General features: G+C 39.2%; 1 protein-coding gene across 4 annotated transcripts in view; it reads left to right on the top strand.

Annotated features, from left to right (window-relative positions):
• Positions 1 to 14,955, top strand: part of KDM4C (lysine demethylase 4C) — a 304,693-nt gene that overhangs the window by 182,762 nt on the left and 106,976 nt on the right. For 2 of the 4 annotated variants that reach the window (XM_055790391.1, XM_055790390.1), the window contains exons 13-15: positions 10,384 to 10,565; positions 12,012 to 12,228; positions 13,154 to 13,230. In XM_055790391.1, coding sequence (XP_055646366.1) covers positions 10,384 to 10,565; positions 12,012 to 12,228; positions 13,154 to 13,230 — 476 coding nt within the window. Of the gene's footprint in view, positions 1 to 458; positions 3,386 to 10,383; positions 10,566 to 12,011; positions 12,229 to 13,153; positions 13,231 to 14,955 lie in introns of those variants that run through there. The other 2 variants (XM_055790392.1, XM_055790393.1) reach the window with 2 other exon arrangements.

The raw sequence follows: 14,955 nt of genomic DNA, 5'->3' as shown, positions 1-14,955 counted from the left end.
CTCCAGCTTTGAAGGTTTACATCTTATCCGGGAAATTTCTGGCTGCTTTAAAGTGTAACAGCAATACTCTAGCAGAACCTGTCTGTCTTTACTGCTGGTACTTAAATGGTATTTACAAGTAAAAGGAACTGAATTCTGTGTTCCTTGTATCAGAGTCTGATACGCTCTGCCAGATTTCTTTTAGATGCCCCACGTGAGGACTATTTAATATTTAATACCAAATTTCCTGGAAGATATTTTGTGTTACACAGGATTTTGCGTTAGCAGAGTGATATAGCGATGTACTGAAATTACAATACAACACAATATAGCAATAGTGATACACAGTTGGATCACAATATAAATGTGGTTCCCATTGCTGGTCTGTATATGCTGACTGTTATGATGCTGGGTGTCACCATTTTCTGGGAAGGAACATGTGGGTTGAAGTCAGCTCAAACCTGTTTCTCTCTTCACAGGTCATTTTGTTCAATATTGACTTTTTATACTCTATATTGGATGGAGCTGTATCCACGTTTCCCATATTCTGGTCTGGTTGGCTCAGGAAGATGTTTGCAATCTTGTTATTGACTCTGGGAAAAACATTTACATATCCAGCTGATCCACCCAGCTGATACAGTCGTGTATCTAAAACAAAGGCCACCCTCTCTTCTGGTTCATGTTGAAATAAATTTGGCTTCTTTGCAACAGCTTTGGGCAGTCATTCCCTAGATTCTTCGTAGAGATTCAAAAGCACAGAGCCCCTGTGCATGTCCCCTGAGCCCTCTTCAGTTTCAGGGGTTTATTAATTGATCACATGATGCATGGAACATTAAAGTGTAACAGTACCCTGATATACATACAAAATGTATGTCCATCATCAAGAAGTTTTTCTGGAGACTACTACTGTCAGGCAGAATGAAGGAGTGTCTGCTTTATAAAAGGTCCTCTTCTACATATGGGATGCCCCAGATCCCGTCTTCTGTCCTAGAAGACATTAATAAAGCATGGAGTTCCTTTGAAGTTGTTTAAAGATAAGATAATCTCAGGGGTTTTGTTTCTTTCTCTGGTGTCAGGGAATTCTTGAAACTCTGAATGGTAATTTTATATTTGTTTCCTTTGAGTAACTCATCCTTGTTAATGAACCAAAGTCCCTGTGGGTCTTACTCACTATACAAGGGGAATGTTAAGTCTAATTTACAGCTGCAAAGGTAGGAGCAGCTTCAAAATTAGAGTTTATTTTATAGTGTACACTTACAGTCATGTTTTGAACTTTAGAAGGGTGATAGGTTGTGGAAGCTGTATGATATTTAATATTGTTTCCCAGCTGTGATTGACCTGCCTTGGCTATGAGATGTTTCCAATTGTGTAAGTACAAGTCTTTATTTTTCTTTCTTACACAGTGTCATATCTTAAAAATCTTTTAAGAAAATAATAGTTTAATTGAATTTTTATGTGATGCAAGATGTATGGAATGTCCTTTTTAATGTAAAAATGGTTTATTTTAGTGCAGGTTATTTAATTTTTATTTCGTATAATTTCTCAGACATGTTACATTCCAGATAGTAAAGGCTTCTTGCAATAACCAGAGGATTTTCATTTTTGCAGTTAAATACAGAAACCCTCTACGGTTTTTTTTTATACATAGGGAATTTTAATACATCCTGCAAAAGTGTTCTGGATGGTTCTTCTCATAGTTTCACTTTGAAGTAGGGAGTGAGCACATACATCTTTGTATAGTCAGCCTCTGAGCATGGTACTTAAAACTAGCTACTGAAGTTTTCTGGAGACAAATGATCTCAGGAAAAGAGTGAGCTTGACTTAAGAAAGTGAATCAGATAATTGTAGTTTTGTTGTATTGTTAGGCAATTCTGAATTTCTATAAAAGCACTTACAATTCAGGTTAAGCATAACATTTACACTTGAACATAGTGCTGTGTGAGAAGGTGTTCTGCTAAAGAGATGTTATTTTTGTAGCTGAAGTGATGGCCTCAATTTTTGATACAATATTTGTTCCTATGGGAAAAAATTACTACATATGAAGTAGAATTTCATGATTCAGGTGGAGATTAAACAACAGGAATAGATCAGCTCAAGACTTTAAAGATGGTTCTTTGAGTATATGTCAGTGTGCCTATGTGTTATGCATGAGAGTTTGCAATCTCTTGAACAGTGCTGTCAACTGAGCTGCAAACGTATGTTGAATTTCCTTGTCGTTGGTATAAGGTTCAACTCCTTTATTTTCTTTTATTCCCTCTGAAAGCAAAATGTATCCTGTACTATAGTTAAGTTGATTTGAGGTTTACTTACCAAAGAGTATCAAGAATGCATTATTCATTTTTGTCTTGATTAATTCTTAATTTGGAATGTAAGTTTCATGATGAAAAGCTGGAAAAAAGCAAATGGCACATCATAGTTCTCACCAGGGAATTCTGCCACGCATCTCTACAGAGTCTGTTCATGCACGTACTGGCAATGACCTGTGAAGAAGTGTCAGTGATTTGATCCAGTTTACAGCAGACATAGAAGTCAAGATAGATTCCATAGCTCCATTTCAGGTGTTGTAAAAAGAAAATGCTTTCCGTAGACGTGTATTGTGTTTCATATCACAGCACTGCTTGACACGAATCTTTCAGGTTGTCTATCCTGGGCCACAGGTAGCCATTCTTAGAGCGAGGCCAGTTTATTGCAAAGAAGATTTGACTGAATAATAGCACATATCACAGAGCACTGTTGACTGGCAGTGTTGCCTAAGTGACTGTTCATCAAAACTTGCTCTACCTGAGACAACATTCTCAGCCTTTTCCAGAAGAATGTCAATATGTAAGATTGTTAGTTAAACACTGCAGGAGCGGGCTGGAAACTAGGACCTTGCGTGGCAATCAGTTAGCTGAGGGGAATGTGCTCGAGCTTGTCTAGACAACAATTAACATGATACAGAGCACAGGGGAGTGGGGGACGGATGGCGCCATGGATGGCACCAAGGAAAGGTAACACCTTGCTGTTAATTGATGGCAGTTAACCACCAATCAGGGATTGCCTAGCCTGCAATGCTTAGCTTCAAGAACCAATCTGTTTAAAACGCGCAGCTTCTGAAAGTGTATATAAACTCGTGCTTCTGTACAATAAATTGACATTTGCTTGCATCAAGCTGCGTCCCGTCTCTTCATTCGCAGCAAATTGGTGACCCCAACGTGATGCGTTTAAGGATCTGATGTGAAGGGCTCTCGAATCGCCTGACTGAGGGACTTGCAGCGAATCCCACAGAACTTTGAATGATCTGCTGAAAGGAAGCAGGAGCCGGCCTGAAATCCCTCCGGAGCTGAGAGGTGAGCTGTGGGAAATCTGTAACGGGGAATCAGGCTTCGTCCCCAGAAAGAGACATATATGGACTCATGAAGGGTCTTCTAGTCAGATCTGGGAGCCCGTGCCTCAATCTCCTCAAATGGTGACCTCTATGGTGGTGTTCCGAAGCCTTGGAAGAATAAAGACAGTTATTTTATTGGTCAATAAAAAAGACAGCTCATGGAAGAGGGCTGTGTTCCGGAGGAGACGGCTTGGCTGAACGATCGTCTTGCTGTCTGGACCAGGCGGACAACCTAAACCCCGAGGATAACGCCTGTGTTCATCGAGACAGGTGAGCAGCCAAGAAACTTTAGAGACTTTGAAAGAATGAAAGTGTGTACATACAGCAGCCAACTGTATGATGCTGCCGCGGAGGGGAGCTCCGTGTCGGGAATGCATTTAGCACCTTGGTGACAAATTCTGACTACTCTTTGCCAAGTGTGGACTAGTTCTACTAACGGTGCTAAACCAGAGGAAGCTGTAAATTCCAACAGTGTAAGCACTGAACTAGAGGAGGCTGTAAATTCCACCGACAGCGCGACTCTTCTCAACACACCGTCAGCGATGGCGATTCTGTCCACACCTCCTCTGCCCCCAGAGCTTCTGTCACTGATTGCAGCGACCCTCACGGCACAGGAGCAAGCACGGGAACAGGACAACTCGGACAATGATTCCATTGACACTGATAAACCTTTCGATACAGGTCCTGTAGACCTGGAAAAGGAGCTAGACCTTTCCCCACCCCCTCGTCTCTCCCGATGCATTGATTGTATTTTTGGGGAGGGTGAAAGGGTCTGAGGGATTTGGTGGCAGGAATGCAAGTGGGAAGCACTTAAGTGAGGGGGTTTGGGAGTCGCTATGGCATGTTCAGTATTTTGTCCAACAGATCAACCTCGAGAGCGGCAGCCTGTGCAATACGAGGCTGTTAAAGAGTTAAGCAGAGCCGTGCGGGAAGGGAGGATTTATAATGGGAGAACAACTAGGTATTGTGAAGGAGAATCGAAAAGATAAACGTGGTTATCTAGTGTTTAATAGGTGTCTGCATGCTTGTAGAGATATATAGCTGTGTAACTACATGAATGATTTTTGCCCTGAGCCTGGTGGCGCATACAGCTGCGGTTTGTGTCCGGGCTCAGAGATGTAAATAGGGGCTTCTCTGTTGCAGTAAAAGTGTTTCTCTTTGCATAAAAAAGAGAGGGAATGAAGGGAATGACCCCGAGGTATGTTCAGAGAAGGCATGCTATGTTTCGAACTTTTTGACTGAACCAGTTCTTGTTTGGTGTGCCCTTCCACCTATGTATAATGTTAATCCAAAAGAAGATGATATTGTTTACACTTTGAATGTTGATAATTGTCTTTCTGTAGATGCTAATGTAGGAGGCTATGATGGGAACGTTTGCAGCGGTTCTACTCTTATCCGGAGTAACAGCAGGGAAAGCATTAAAGAGTTAAATCACCTTGTTTGGTAGGCAGTTAAGAATGTGAGTCAAAATTGCCGCTGCTTTTTGTTGTTGGTTCAGGGACATGGCTGTGAGGATTTTGATGGTATGTGCTGCGTGGATTTTAGGTGCCCCATTGCAGCAACATGTTATCAAAATCTGAGAAAAATTCAGCCTTTTTGGCATTCATTCACTCAATTGGCAGTATTGTTTGTTTGCTATTGCCTTGGTTGCTGTCATGTTTGCAAGGGCCCTGCAGAACATGGCAAACCTGGTACTAGCTGTTCAAAAACAAAAAGGGGAAATTGTAAAATTGTACCAAACAGAGATAGTGGGTTATTTTGACATTGATAATATGTCTTAGTTGCTTTTTTATTTGTTCTGTTACGTACACCTTGTTTTTACTCGTTCGGTTTCAAAGGTTCTTTTTGTGCAACAGGAAGGGGGAGATGCAGGAGCAGGCTGGAAACTAGGACCATGCGTGGCAATCAGTTAGCTGAGGGGAATGTGCTCGAGCTTGTCTAGACAACAATTAACATGATGAGACATGTTTGCAGAGCACAGGGGAGTGGGGGACGGATGGTGCCCAGGAAAGGTAACACCTTGCTGTTAATTGATGGCAGTTAACCACCAATCAGGGATTGCCTAGCCTGCAATGCTTAGCTTCAAGAACCAATCTGTTTAAAACGCGCAGCTTCTGAAAGTGTATATAAACTCGTGCTTCTGTACAATAAATTGACATTTGCTTGCATCAAGCTGCGTCCCGTCTCTTCATTCACCGCAAAACACCATGTTCATAGTGCTTCATGAAACATTATGTACTGGTCTTGTAAAGTAGATGTGATTTTTGGAGTGCAATGTTTGAAGCTCTTTTGCTGTGAGAACTGGTGCTGCCACCGTGGTTTTTGCAGTTCTCGAGTGCTGGGAAATATCACTGGTACATAGCTGAAGTAGAAAGTATGCCTACTTATGACAGTGGAGCTTCTGAGATTTTTCAGCTAATGTGGATGCCACAAATTTTTCTCCGTTCTTTGAGAATCCTCACTTAAAGTGGATTTTGAATGGAGGCAGCTGTAGACTGCAGTTGCCTTGTGTCCTTTATACCATTGCACACAAGCATCTGAAGATGCTGGGCACTCATAGGCTTCTAACACCTGGTCAAAAAGCACTGAGCTATGTGAGTGAGCCTACCCTGCAAATGCTTACCCTGCAACTACACATACCAATATGAGTCAGGAAAGTAAATTTATTTTAGCCTAAAGTCACTGATTGCCCTTAGTTATGTAGTAAGTAATAAAAGGAGACATTAAAGATAGTAAGAGGAAATGAGAGGTATTGGATAAATAACAACAAAAAATATCAAAACCCCCAAGTTTTCCGATTTTTGGGGGGATAGAAGTAGTGCTTTGGAATTATCAATTGGACAAGTGAGGAAACTCTATAAATTGTGCCAAGATGGCAGTGTTTGTTACATCAAGTAATTATATACTCTATGCTTTGTCCCAAACACTTGAGAGAGCTGGTTTTTGTTTTCTTGCCTGTTTTTGGATAATCAGATTCTCAGGTTTTATTCATGGTACATAACTTCTCTGACTTCATGGAAACCAGGAAGGTAACTTCACCTGTACTACCTAAGAAGCTGTCCTGGTATCATGGTTTAACCCCGGCCGGCAACCATGCACCACGCAGCTGCTTGCTCACTCCCCACCACCCCCCCCAGAGGGGTGGGGAAGAGAATCAGAAAGGAATGTAAAACTTGAGGGTTACAATAAGAGCAATTTAATAGGTAAAGCAAAAACCGCGCACGCAAACAAAGCAAAGCAAGGAATTAATTCACCACTTCCCACGGGCAGGCGGGTGCTCAGCCATCCCCAGGAAAGCCGGGCTCCATCATGCGTAACGGTTACTTGGGAAGACAAACGCCATAATGCCAGAGGTCCCCCCCTTCCTTCTTCTTCCCCCAGTTTATATACTCAGCATGACGTCCCATGGTATGGAATACCTCTTTGGCTAGCTTGGGTCACCTGTCCTGGCTGTGTCCCCTCCCAGTTTCCCGTGCCCCTCCAGCCCTCTGGCTGGCAGGGCCCAAGGAACTGAATAGTCCTGCATTTAGTAGAAACATCACCCAGCAACAACTAAAACCATCAGTGTGGTGTCAACATTGTTCTCACATCAGAGCCAAAACACAGCACTGTACTAACTACAAAGAAGAAAATTAACTCTACCTTAGATGAAACCAGGACACCTGGAAATTCTTCCTGTCAATGGTATTGCTGCACCTTGACAGAATCACACAAAGTGACACTGTCCAAGTTCTGCTGGTGTATATATTTACGTAGAAGGTTGCATGTTCTACCTAGTGGGAAAGCTGCTGAAGGCAGCGTTGTTGTCATACTCTGTAGTGGGAGTCATGTACTCTGTAACTTTTTTTGTTAATATAAATTTATTTTGAAATTTTATGATTCCAGTGTGCATGTGTGGGTGAATGTTGATTTTAAGGAGAGGAAGTAATATTTCCAAAGCCCTTGAGAGATGATAACTTAAGCTTGAGGTTGCCTAGGAAATTCTTGAAGACAACTGAAATTCACAATCTGTGTAGTAGTAATAACATAGGATCAGGCAAACTTTACATCCCTTAAGCACATCCATTCTGTCTATTCTTAATTTTGTATACTGTTAGTGTAGTGTAGTCCCTTTAAGAAGTACTAGGTTAGCTAGTCTCCCTTCAAATGGAGGAGAGATATTTTTCCTTTCCTGGCTGTGCTTCTGGGCTTGTTAGGGTGCAGAAGAGTGAGGGGTTGCGGGAGGATCGCACCAAGTAGCCTGGGTGCCATAGTTCATGCAAAGAGACTAAGAGACTGCAGTAAAGGGCATTGAGAAGAAGCATCTCACAGAATTAGAGATGTTAGAGATCAGAGGCAAATGAGGAGGGTTTGCTTCTAGTCAGTTAGTAATTGGAAGTAGTTGCTCTAAATGTAATGTAAAGGAGAAAATAAATTTGTTAAAATAATGCTATTTTTTTGGAGGCTGTGGGGGATGCAGTCCAGTACCTCTGCATATGACACTGTCCCTGACTTCATTTGGAATGAGGTTTGAAAATAAATACAAAGCTCTTGAAAGCGAAAAGTGTTGTAAGAGTGCTGCCAGCTTTATTCCTGGCTCTTGTGTTCTTTTCAGTCCCTTGGTCTGGAAAGGATTTGTAAAGATCACACAAGAGGGAACTAAAATTGTGGAATTTGTAAGTAATTAAGATATAAATATTTTTCTCAACAAAAGCAGAACTGATAGGGTCATGACTTCAGCAGTGTGCTGGAGGCAGTGGGAAACCAGGGCAATATGTGAGATGATTAGAGCTATTATTGTAGAATTAATTCCAGGACTGGAAATCCAAAGATAGGTTTTTGACTAAAGAGGAGCATAATAGATTGAGGTTCAGGGTGAAGACTTCAACCCTCATGAGAGAATTATTCAGCAGTGATAAGGAGTAGTGCAACTGAAGGATGTCAGTTTCAAAGTGGTTAATAGGTATGGAACACATAAATTGCAAACCTTCACAATTTTTGTGTTCCTCTTAGTTTTCTTCATAAGGCGCAATCAAGCCCTGAATTCTTTGTGAGGTTACACTATAATGAAAATATTTAAAATAGCAACAGTATAACCTCTTGAAAGAAAATTATGTCAAAGGAAGAATTTGGAAAATAAGTTAGCAAAGATGAAGCCACTGGTGAGACCATTCTGTAAGGGAAAATTAAATAGAAATGGAACTAGAGCATAAATTTCAGAGCTATTTATTTTACAGTTCTGGAAAACAGCAAGCAATAGAAAAAATATGATTAGACAATGTTTTTAACAAAAAGCTTGGTTCTTTAACTTAAAAAATAAGTAATTCAGAAAGCTATAAAAGTGATGCTGGCATTTCGTATTTTCTTCTCTTTCTTGTGTTCAGCTATTTTTTCACTGCTATTCTTTTGCAGCTACGTTATTCACCATAAACCTCAGCTGATGAATACTGACTTGATGACAGCTTTTTTGGAGGTGTTTTCTATTTGTCCTTCTACCTTGATTATTGGCAAAAGTTCATTGATTTGATGTTTGGTCTGTTGAGAAACAATAAAAAATGAAATAAAATTTGTGTGCGGGATACCTTAATTTACTTCTGGTACATTTGGCTTGCTTGTAGACAAATATTAAAATCCATATTTTATTCAACACTGATAAAAATACTTTCAGCTTTATAGTGCTTTTGTAGCTATGCGTGACAATTTATCATACAAGGAGACCCATAAAGCCTTGGCTTTTTCATAAAGTGGATGAAGGCAGTCATGAGCTAAAGGAATGTGATGATTCAGCTTAATGTACTTCATTAAACAGTTCTCTGTCGTTCAAATTTTCATCTGAAATAAACAATTTTTCTTAAATACATCTTAAGAAAAGGACTGTATGCTATAGACCCTTTTTTGTTACCTGAAATTTTTATTCAATAATTTTCCACATTTTCCTTCCCACATTAACATTCTCTTAATTGACACCTACACGCCTTCTCATTGATCACAAAAGACTTAATAGCCACTGTCCACTTGAGTGAACAGACCTCATCATTAATCAGAGTAGTGTATAAGGACCCAGTTCAGAAAAATATATTTAACAACTCCTGTTTAACTTTCCTTTCTAGAATGAAAAGTCATTTACCTCTTCATAAGCTGTATATTTTGCAGGTGACAAAGTCACTAGATTTCTTGTGAAGATATCCTGAGGTTTCCAACCAGCTCAAACATGTGACTAGGCTGAAATTCTGGTGTTAACAGCTGGATCATTAATAACTATGCTATTGATTTTACTGGGGCAAGGGTTTTACACACAGTCTCCTTTTCACAGTTTTAGCTTTTCCACATCTTCCTCAATAGCAAAAGACTACATGTTTAGATTACTCCTATTGAATAAGCTATTTCTGTTTGAGTTTCAGTCTGATTTTGTTTCCTAGTTTCTTTAGAGGCTTTTAAATTCACAAAGTCACAGAAACACTGCTAGTAAGTAAAATAAACTTTTACAACATCCAGAACAGATAACTGATATTATCCAAATAATTTTCCTGTAGTGGGATGCAGCATGTGTGTCCAGCTACCTCAGATATGATTGTTCCCCATTACTCCCTGGCTATAACATTTGTCTCTTTTTCCCTTCGGAAAATGAGTGTCAGTTTCCATAAGGAGTTGAGAGGTGCTGTTTTGAGTGCACAGAGTGATTTGTCTGGTGCTGCTTGGCAGGGTACAATATATTCCATCCGTAAGGAATTCAGGGCAGAGTGCATGGAGGGATAGGGGGTAGAGGTTAGAGGAATTAGGGAGTGGGAGAGCGAGATGTAATATTGTGAATATGAATACAAATTGTAAACAGTAGAGGTAGTGGCGTACTTTCCTATGCTCTGTGTGGAACAGTCACCTCAAAACACAGGTGTTGAAACAATTTTTTTGTGCTTATCCTGGTGCTTAATTCTTTCAGACTTTGCCTTTGTATTCACATGCAGACTTTTAGCATTGTTTTATCTTCATCAATAACACAGGTGACAAAATCGTTGTTTGTCTTTAGGACTACAATGTAACCAATTGTTTGTTTCTTTAAGAACTGCCTGAGACTACCTTAATTGAAGAGGAAGTTCAAGAGACAGAGATGTGGGCCAGGCCTCTGGTCTACCTTTGGCACACAAGAGTACCCAATTTCAATGCTGAAAAAACATACAATGCAGCTTGTGCAAAGAAGGAACCACACTGTGCCATTTGCACTCTTCTCATGCCATACTACAAGGTAAGCAAAATCCTAACAGCTTCATCTCTGGGCAAAGTGTGAAATAGCTGCCCAGCTACTCCATTTCTGTAAATTAGAAGTAAGATAAGTTTATGCATTTGATTTATATGAGAAGTAAATAAATTCACTGTTGTTAAAATTATAACTGTTCACCTACGTTTATTCCTGCTTGCAGACAGTCTATACCTTTTACTAGGGTTTGTGTAGGATTGGCATTAGTCTATGTGTGCTTGCCCTTGAAGTTGCACTTCTGGAAGTGATGAATCCATATAGGTTTGTGTCTTAACTGTTTCCTTGTAGCTGTCATGGTTTAACCCTGGCCAGCAACCAAGCCCCACGCAGCCACTTGCTCACTTGCCCCCACAGTGGGATGGGGGAGAGAATCATGAGTAAAAGTGAGAAAACTCATGGGCTGAGATAAAGACAGTTTAGTAGGTAAAGTAAAAGCCACACACACAAGCAAAGCAAAGCAAGGAATTCATTCACCACTTCCCATGGGCCGGCGGGTGCTCAGCCATCCCCAGGAAAGCCGGGCTCCGTCACGTGTAATGGTTACTTGGGAAGACAAACGCCATAATTCCAGGTGTCTGCTGCACCCCCCTGCCCCGCCCCCCCCTTCTTCCCCCAGTTTATATACTCAGCATGACGTCCCATGGTATGGAATGTCCATTTGGCTGGTTCAGGTCAGCTGCCCTGGCTGTGTCCCCTCCCAGTTCCTTGTGCCCCTCTGGCTGGCAGGGCCTGAGGAACTGGAAGGTCTTTGACTTGATATAAACATTACCCAGCAACAACCAAAACCATCCGTGTGCTGTCAACATTGTTGTCACCCCAAATCACACAGCACTGCACCAGCGACTGGGAAGAAAATTAACTCCGTCCTAGCTGAAACTGGGACATATGCCAGTCTTTAAGTTTTTTTTATTGAAGCCTTTTCTATGTCTCCTTCCTGCAGTTCTGAAGAAATAAGTGTTTTCACAGTACTTAGGCCTTCTCAGGAATAATATTCCCACAATACAATCTAATGCGGAGCACTGTTTGATACTGGCTTGTGGAATTCCTGTGTCAAATCTCAGCTTGAAATGCTGCTGCAGCACCGTGGTACTAATTCAGAAGGCTAAACTGGGATTTCCTCATCATGGGAACTAGGGAAAAAAGTTACTGAACTGCACCCAGTTAAAGGGCTCAAAGGGAGACAGAGGTACAGCATCATTGAACACTGCTGCAATAACACTAGTTTGCAGGCTGAGTGCTATTGTAGATTTTAGTTATTTGAACAAGCAAGGAACTATAGAATGACTGTGATAAATACCTAGAAGCAGTTAATTTTCTCGTAAAACTGTTACATTATTAGTGCAAAAGCAGGGAGGGGAGAAGTCATTTCATCACTGTCAAAAGAAAGACTCTCCTTTATTTTCCTTAAATATAAATTTTGTTTGTTTTTTTCAGCCAGACAATCATGATGAAGAAAATCCTGCTTTCAGGGAATCAAACTCAGCAGAAACACTGATGGCTGAAAATGAAAAGACTAAACCTCTTATTCCAGAGTTGTGTTTCATTTATAGTGAAGAAAACACTGAAAACTATCCATCAAATGCCTTTATTGAAGAAGATGGAACAAGTCTTCTGATTTCCTGTGCAAAGTGTTGTGTACGGGTTCATGCAAGTAAATAAACTAATTGTTCAGTTAGCAGAAATGTAATTTCAAATTTTGTTTTATTGATAAATAAGTTAACTAGGCTTCTCCTATGTCTTTACAAGTACTTGAAGAACATTTCCATATGTTATGATTCAATCACTGGCTACTTTCTTAAAAAAGCTGTTACATTTTCTGTTACCTATTAATGATTGCTGTGAAAATAGTGAAGAATATTTTTTTCTGTAAACTTTCAATAATCGCAAACTTCTGATTCTTGTTTCAGTTCTGACCTATTAAATTCCTCTTTTACTTCTCATATTTTAAACCACTGGGTGATATTAGTATGTCCTTGCTAAGTAGTGAGGGTGAAATCCTGCTGGATTTGAGGACTTGTGAATATTAGTACTGACTTTATGCAATAATTTCCTTAACCTTGCATTCTTCTTTTTATTTCAAGAGTAACTGATGAATGCATGGATTTTATGCAGTATCTTCACACACAGTAGGGCTTGAGTAGTTAGTTCTAGAAAGTCCATGTGAAATGCTTACATGGAAATGTGGTATAATTGCAGAGAATAAATGTCAGTACATGCATTCAAATTGTACATTTTTCCTGCAGGGTGAACTGGTTGATATGCTATTGAAAAGACAGCAAATAAGAAATAATCTGGGGATTGGATTTTTTTGGGTATTTGGTTGGGTTTTTTGTTTTTTGTTTTATTTTTGTTTTGATTTGGTTTTTGGTTTTGGCGGGTTTTTTGAGTTTTGGGAAGAGTATCTGTATGTCTGATTTATATATTTCGTAGACTATGGAATTGTCAGTAAGCTTAGACTGGAAAAGTCTCCTTGGTCACAGGAGATGTGTTTCACTAGTGTTTATACACAGTTGAATTGTATGACATCATAGATAGAAAGACAGACTATATTAATTAATCCACCTCTCTTATTCTAGGTTGCTACGGTGTTCCTTCTCATGACATCCATAATGGATGGTTGTGTTCTCGATGCAGAAAAGAAGCCTGGACAGCCGTAAGTTTCATATGTTTCATAGTTATTTAACACGTAGAGGTTAAGTGAAAAAAAGCACATGTGTGATTGCATGTGGAATATAGCCTGTGTATTTTTTTCTGAACGCACATTTGCTAGTGTTTGTAAAACATGATTAGATGTCATTGTAAAATATAATAGCATTTTGATAGACAAACTTGGAGTAGGTCGATATACTCATGAAAAGGATTGACTAACAGAATATAGTTGTCTGTAAAACATAGTTCAAGGAAATAACTAAAAAATTAAATGCATATAGAAAGAAAAATGAGATTTCCTGTAAATATTTTAGACTTCTGGTATGTGCATATGGTCAACTGGAGAATAGAGAAAGGGAAATAGAACAATATGTTATAGTCAAGAATTAAATTGTCCTTTTACAGCATTTAAGGTTTACTGTGCTGTATAAGCAGAAAAAAGTTTCACTTGTGAAGCTCCTAAATGCCTGTTATTTTAATTTTTAAAAAAGTATAAAATAGTTTCATACAGCAAGGAATAAATAGACAATAAATTAATTGTTCATAGAATCCTTAAACATGTACTCACTTAAAAAAAAATAAAATCAGTTTTAAATTTTACTTTTTGCCGATCAATAGCAGTTGCCCTGCTACGTCATATAATAGTTGTTTTCCTTAAATCAGCTTGAGGAAATGTGATTATCAGTTTTGATGGCAACATATCTTTTCTTCATTCAGTTGTTGAATTAAAGCAGATATTTCAAGTGCCTTAAAAATGTAAATCCTTAAATAACATCATAAACATTTTAGCTATGTTGGAAAAGAAATGAGAATCAAACTACTGGAAAATACAGTGTCACTTTGACAAACATCACTTCTTGCAATTGCAGAAGTCACCTGTAAAAAATTCACAGTCATGAAATTAGCAAGCTGTAAGTAGTATTAAATATAAACACTTTGATTTTCCTTCTGTACACCGTCAACATTTTAAGGTTCTTCTGTTAACGCTAAGAGTTAAGGAAACAAAAGAGAAGCTGGTATTTTTAATTCACACATTACCTAAGCTGGGGAAAACAGAAGGAAAAAAGTGACTTTAGACTGCTGGTTACAAAAATACGGTCCATCTATATTTAATCCTGTGTTCTCTCAGTGAATAGCCATTAAAATATTTATTGAATCAGTTTCTATCTCTGTTATGTGTTCTCATATTAGTCACAAAGGCACTCTTACTAGGTAAAATCCAGTTTTCATCTGTCATCGGTAACCAGAGAACCTTGTTGTACAGATAATCGGACAATTGTGAGTTTCAGGATCTCCTGAACTACTTTCATGACTACTGTTCTAGAGTCATGGGAAGGTCAAGGGGAAGAGCGTAAGTCTGTTCTAGCAAGTGACAGGTAGGCATTAACTCAGAATCTAATAATCAGTTAAACAATCAGAGTTGGAAAGCCCTGGTGCTCTATCAAAAAGATTTTAAATTTCATTTCAGGGGAGATACAAGTGCAGGAGATGTGACGTGCAGATACAGGAATTCCAAGGAGAATTGTGACAGGAGTAGGAGTGAATCACGTCTTTTGTTAAAAACCTTGAAAAATTTAGAACATTGCCTTGAAATTTAATATTACCTGCAATATAACAGTAATGCATTTGAGGGGAAATTTGGAGAGAGTCTTTGTCTTTTGACTGTAGTGCATTTTTAAAAATCAAAAGTCACTGAAAAGTAGTAAACCAGAATTCAGTCTTATAATTT

The sequence above is a fragment of the Falco peregrinus genome, chromosome Z, assembly GCF_023634155.1.
Source record: "Falco peregrinus isolate bFalPer1 chromosome Z, bFalPer1.pri, whole genome shotgun sequence".
Lineage (NCBI taxonomy): Eukaryota > Metazoa > Chordata > Aves > Falconiformes > Falconidae > Falco > Falco peregrinus.
The sequence above is the reverse complement of the archived record's forward strand: the minus strand, read 5'-3'. Positions and strand labels throughout refer to the sequence as shown.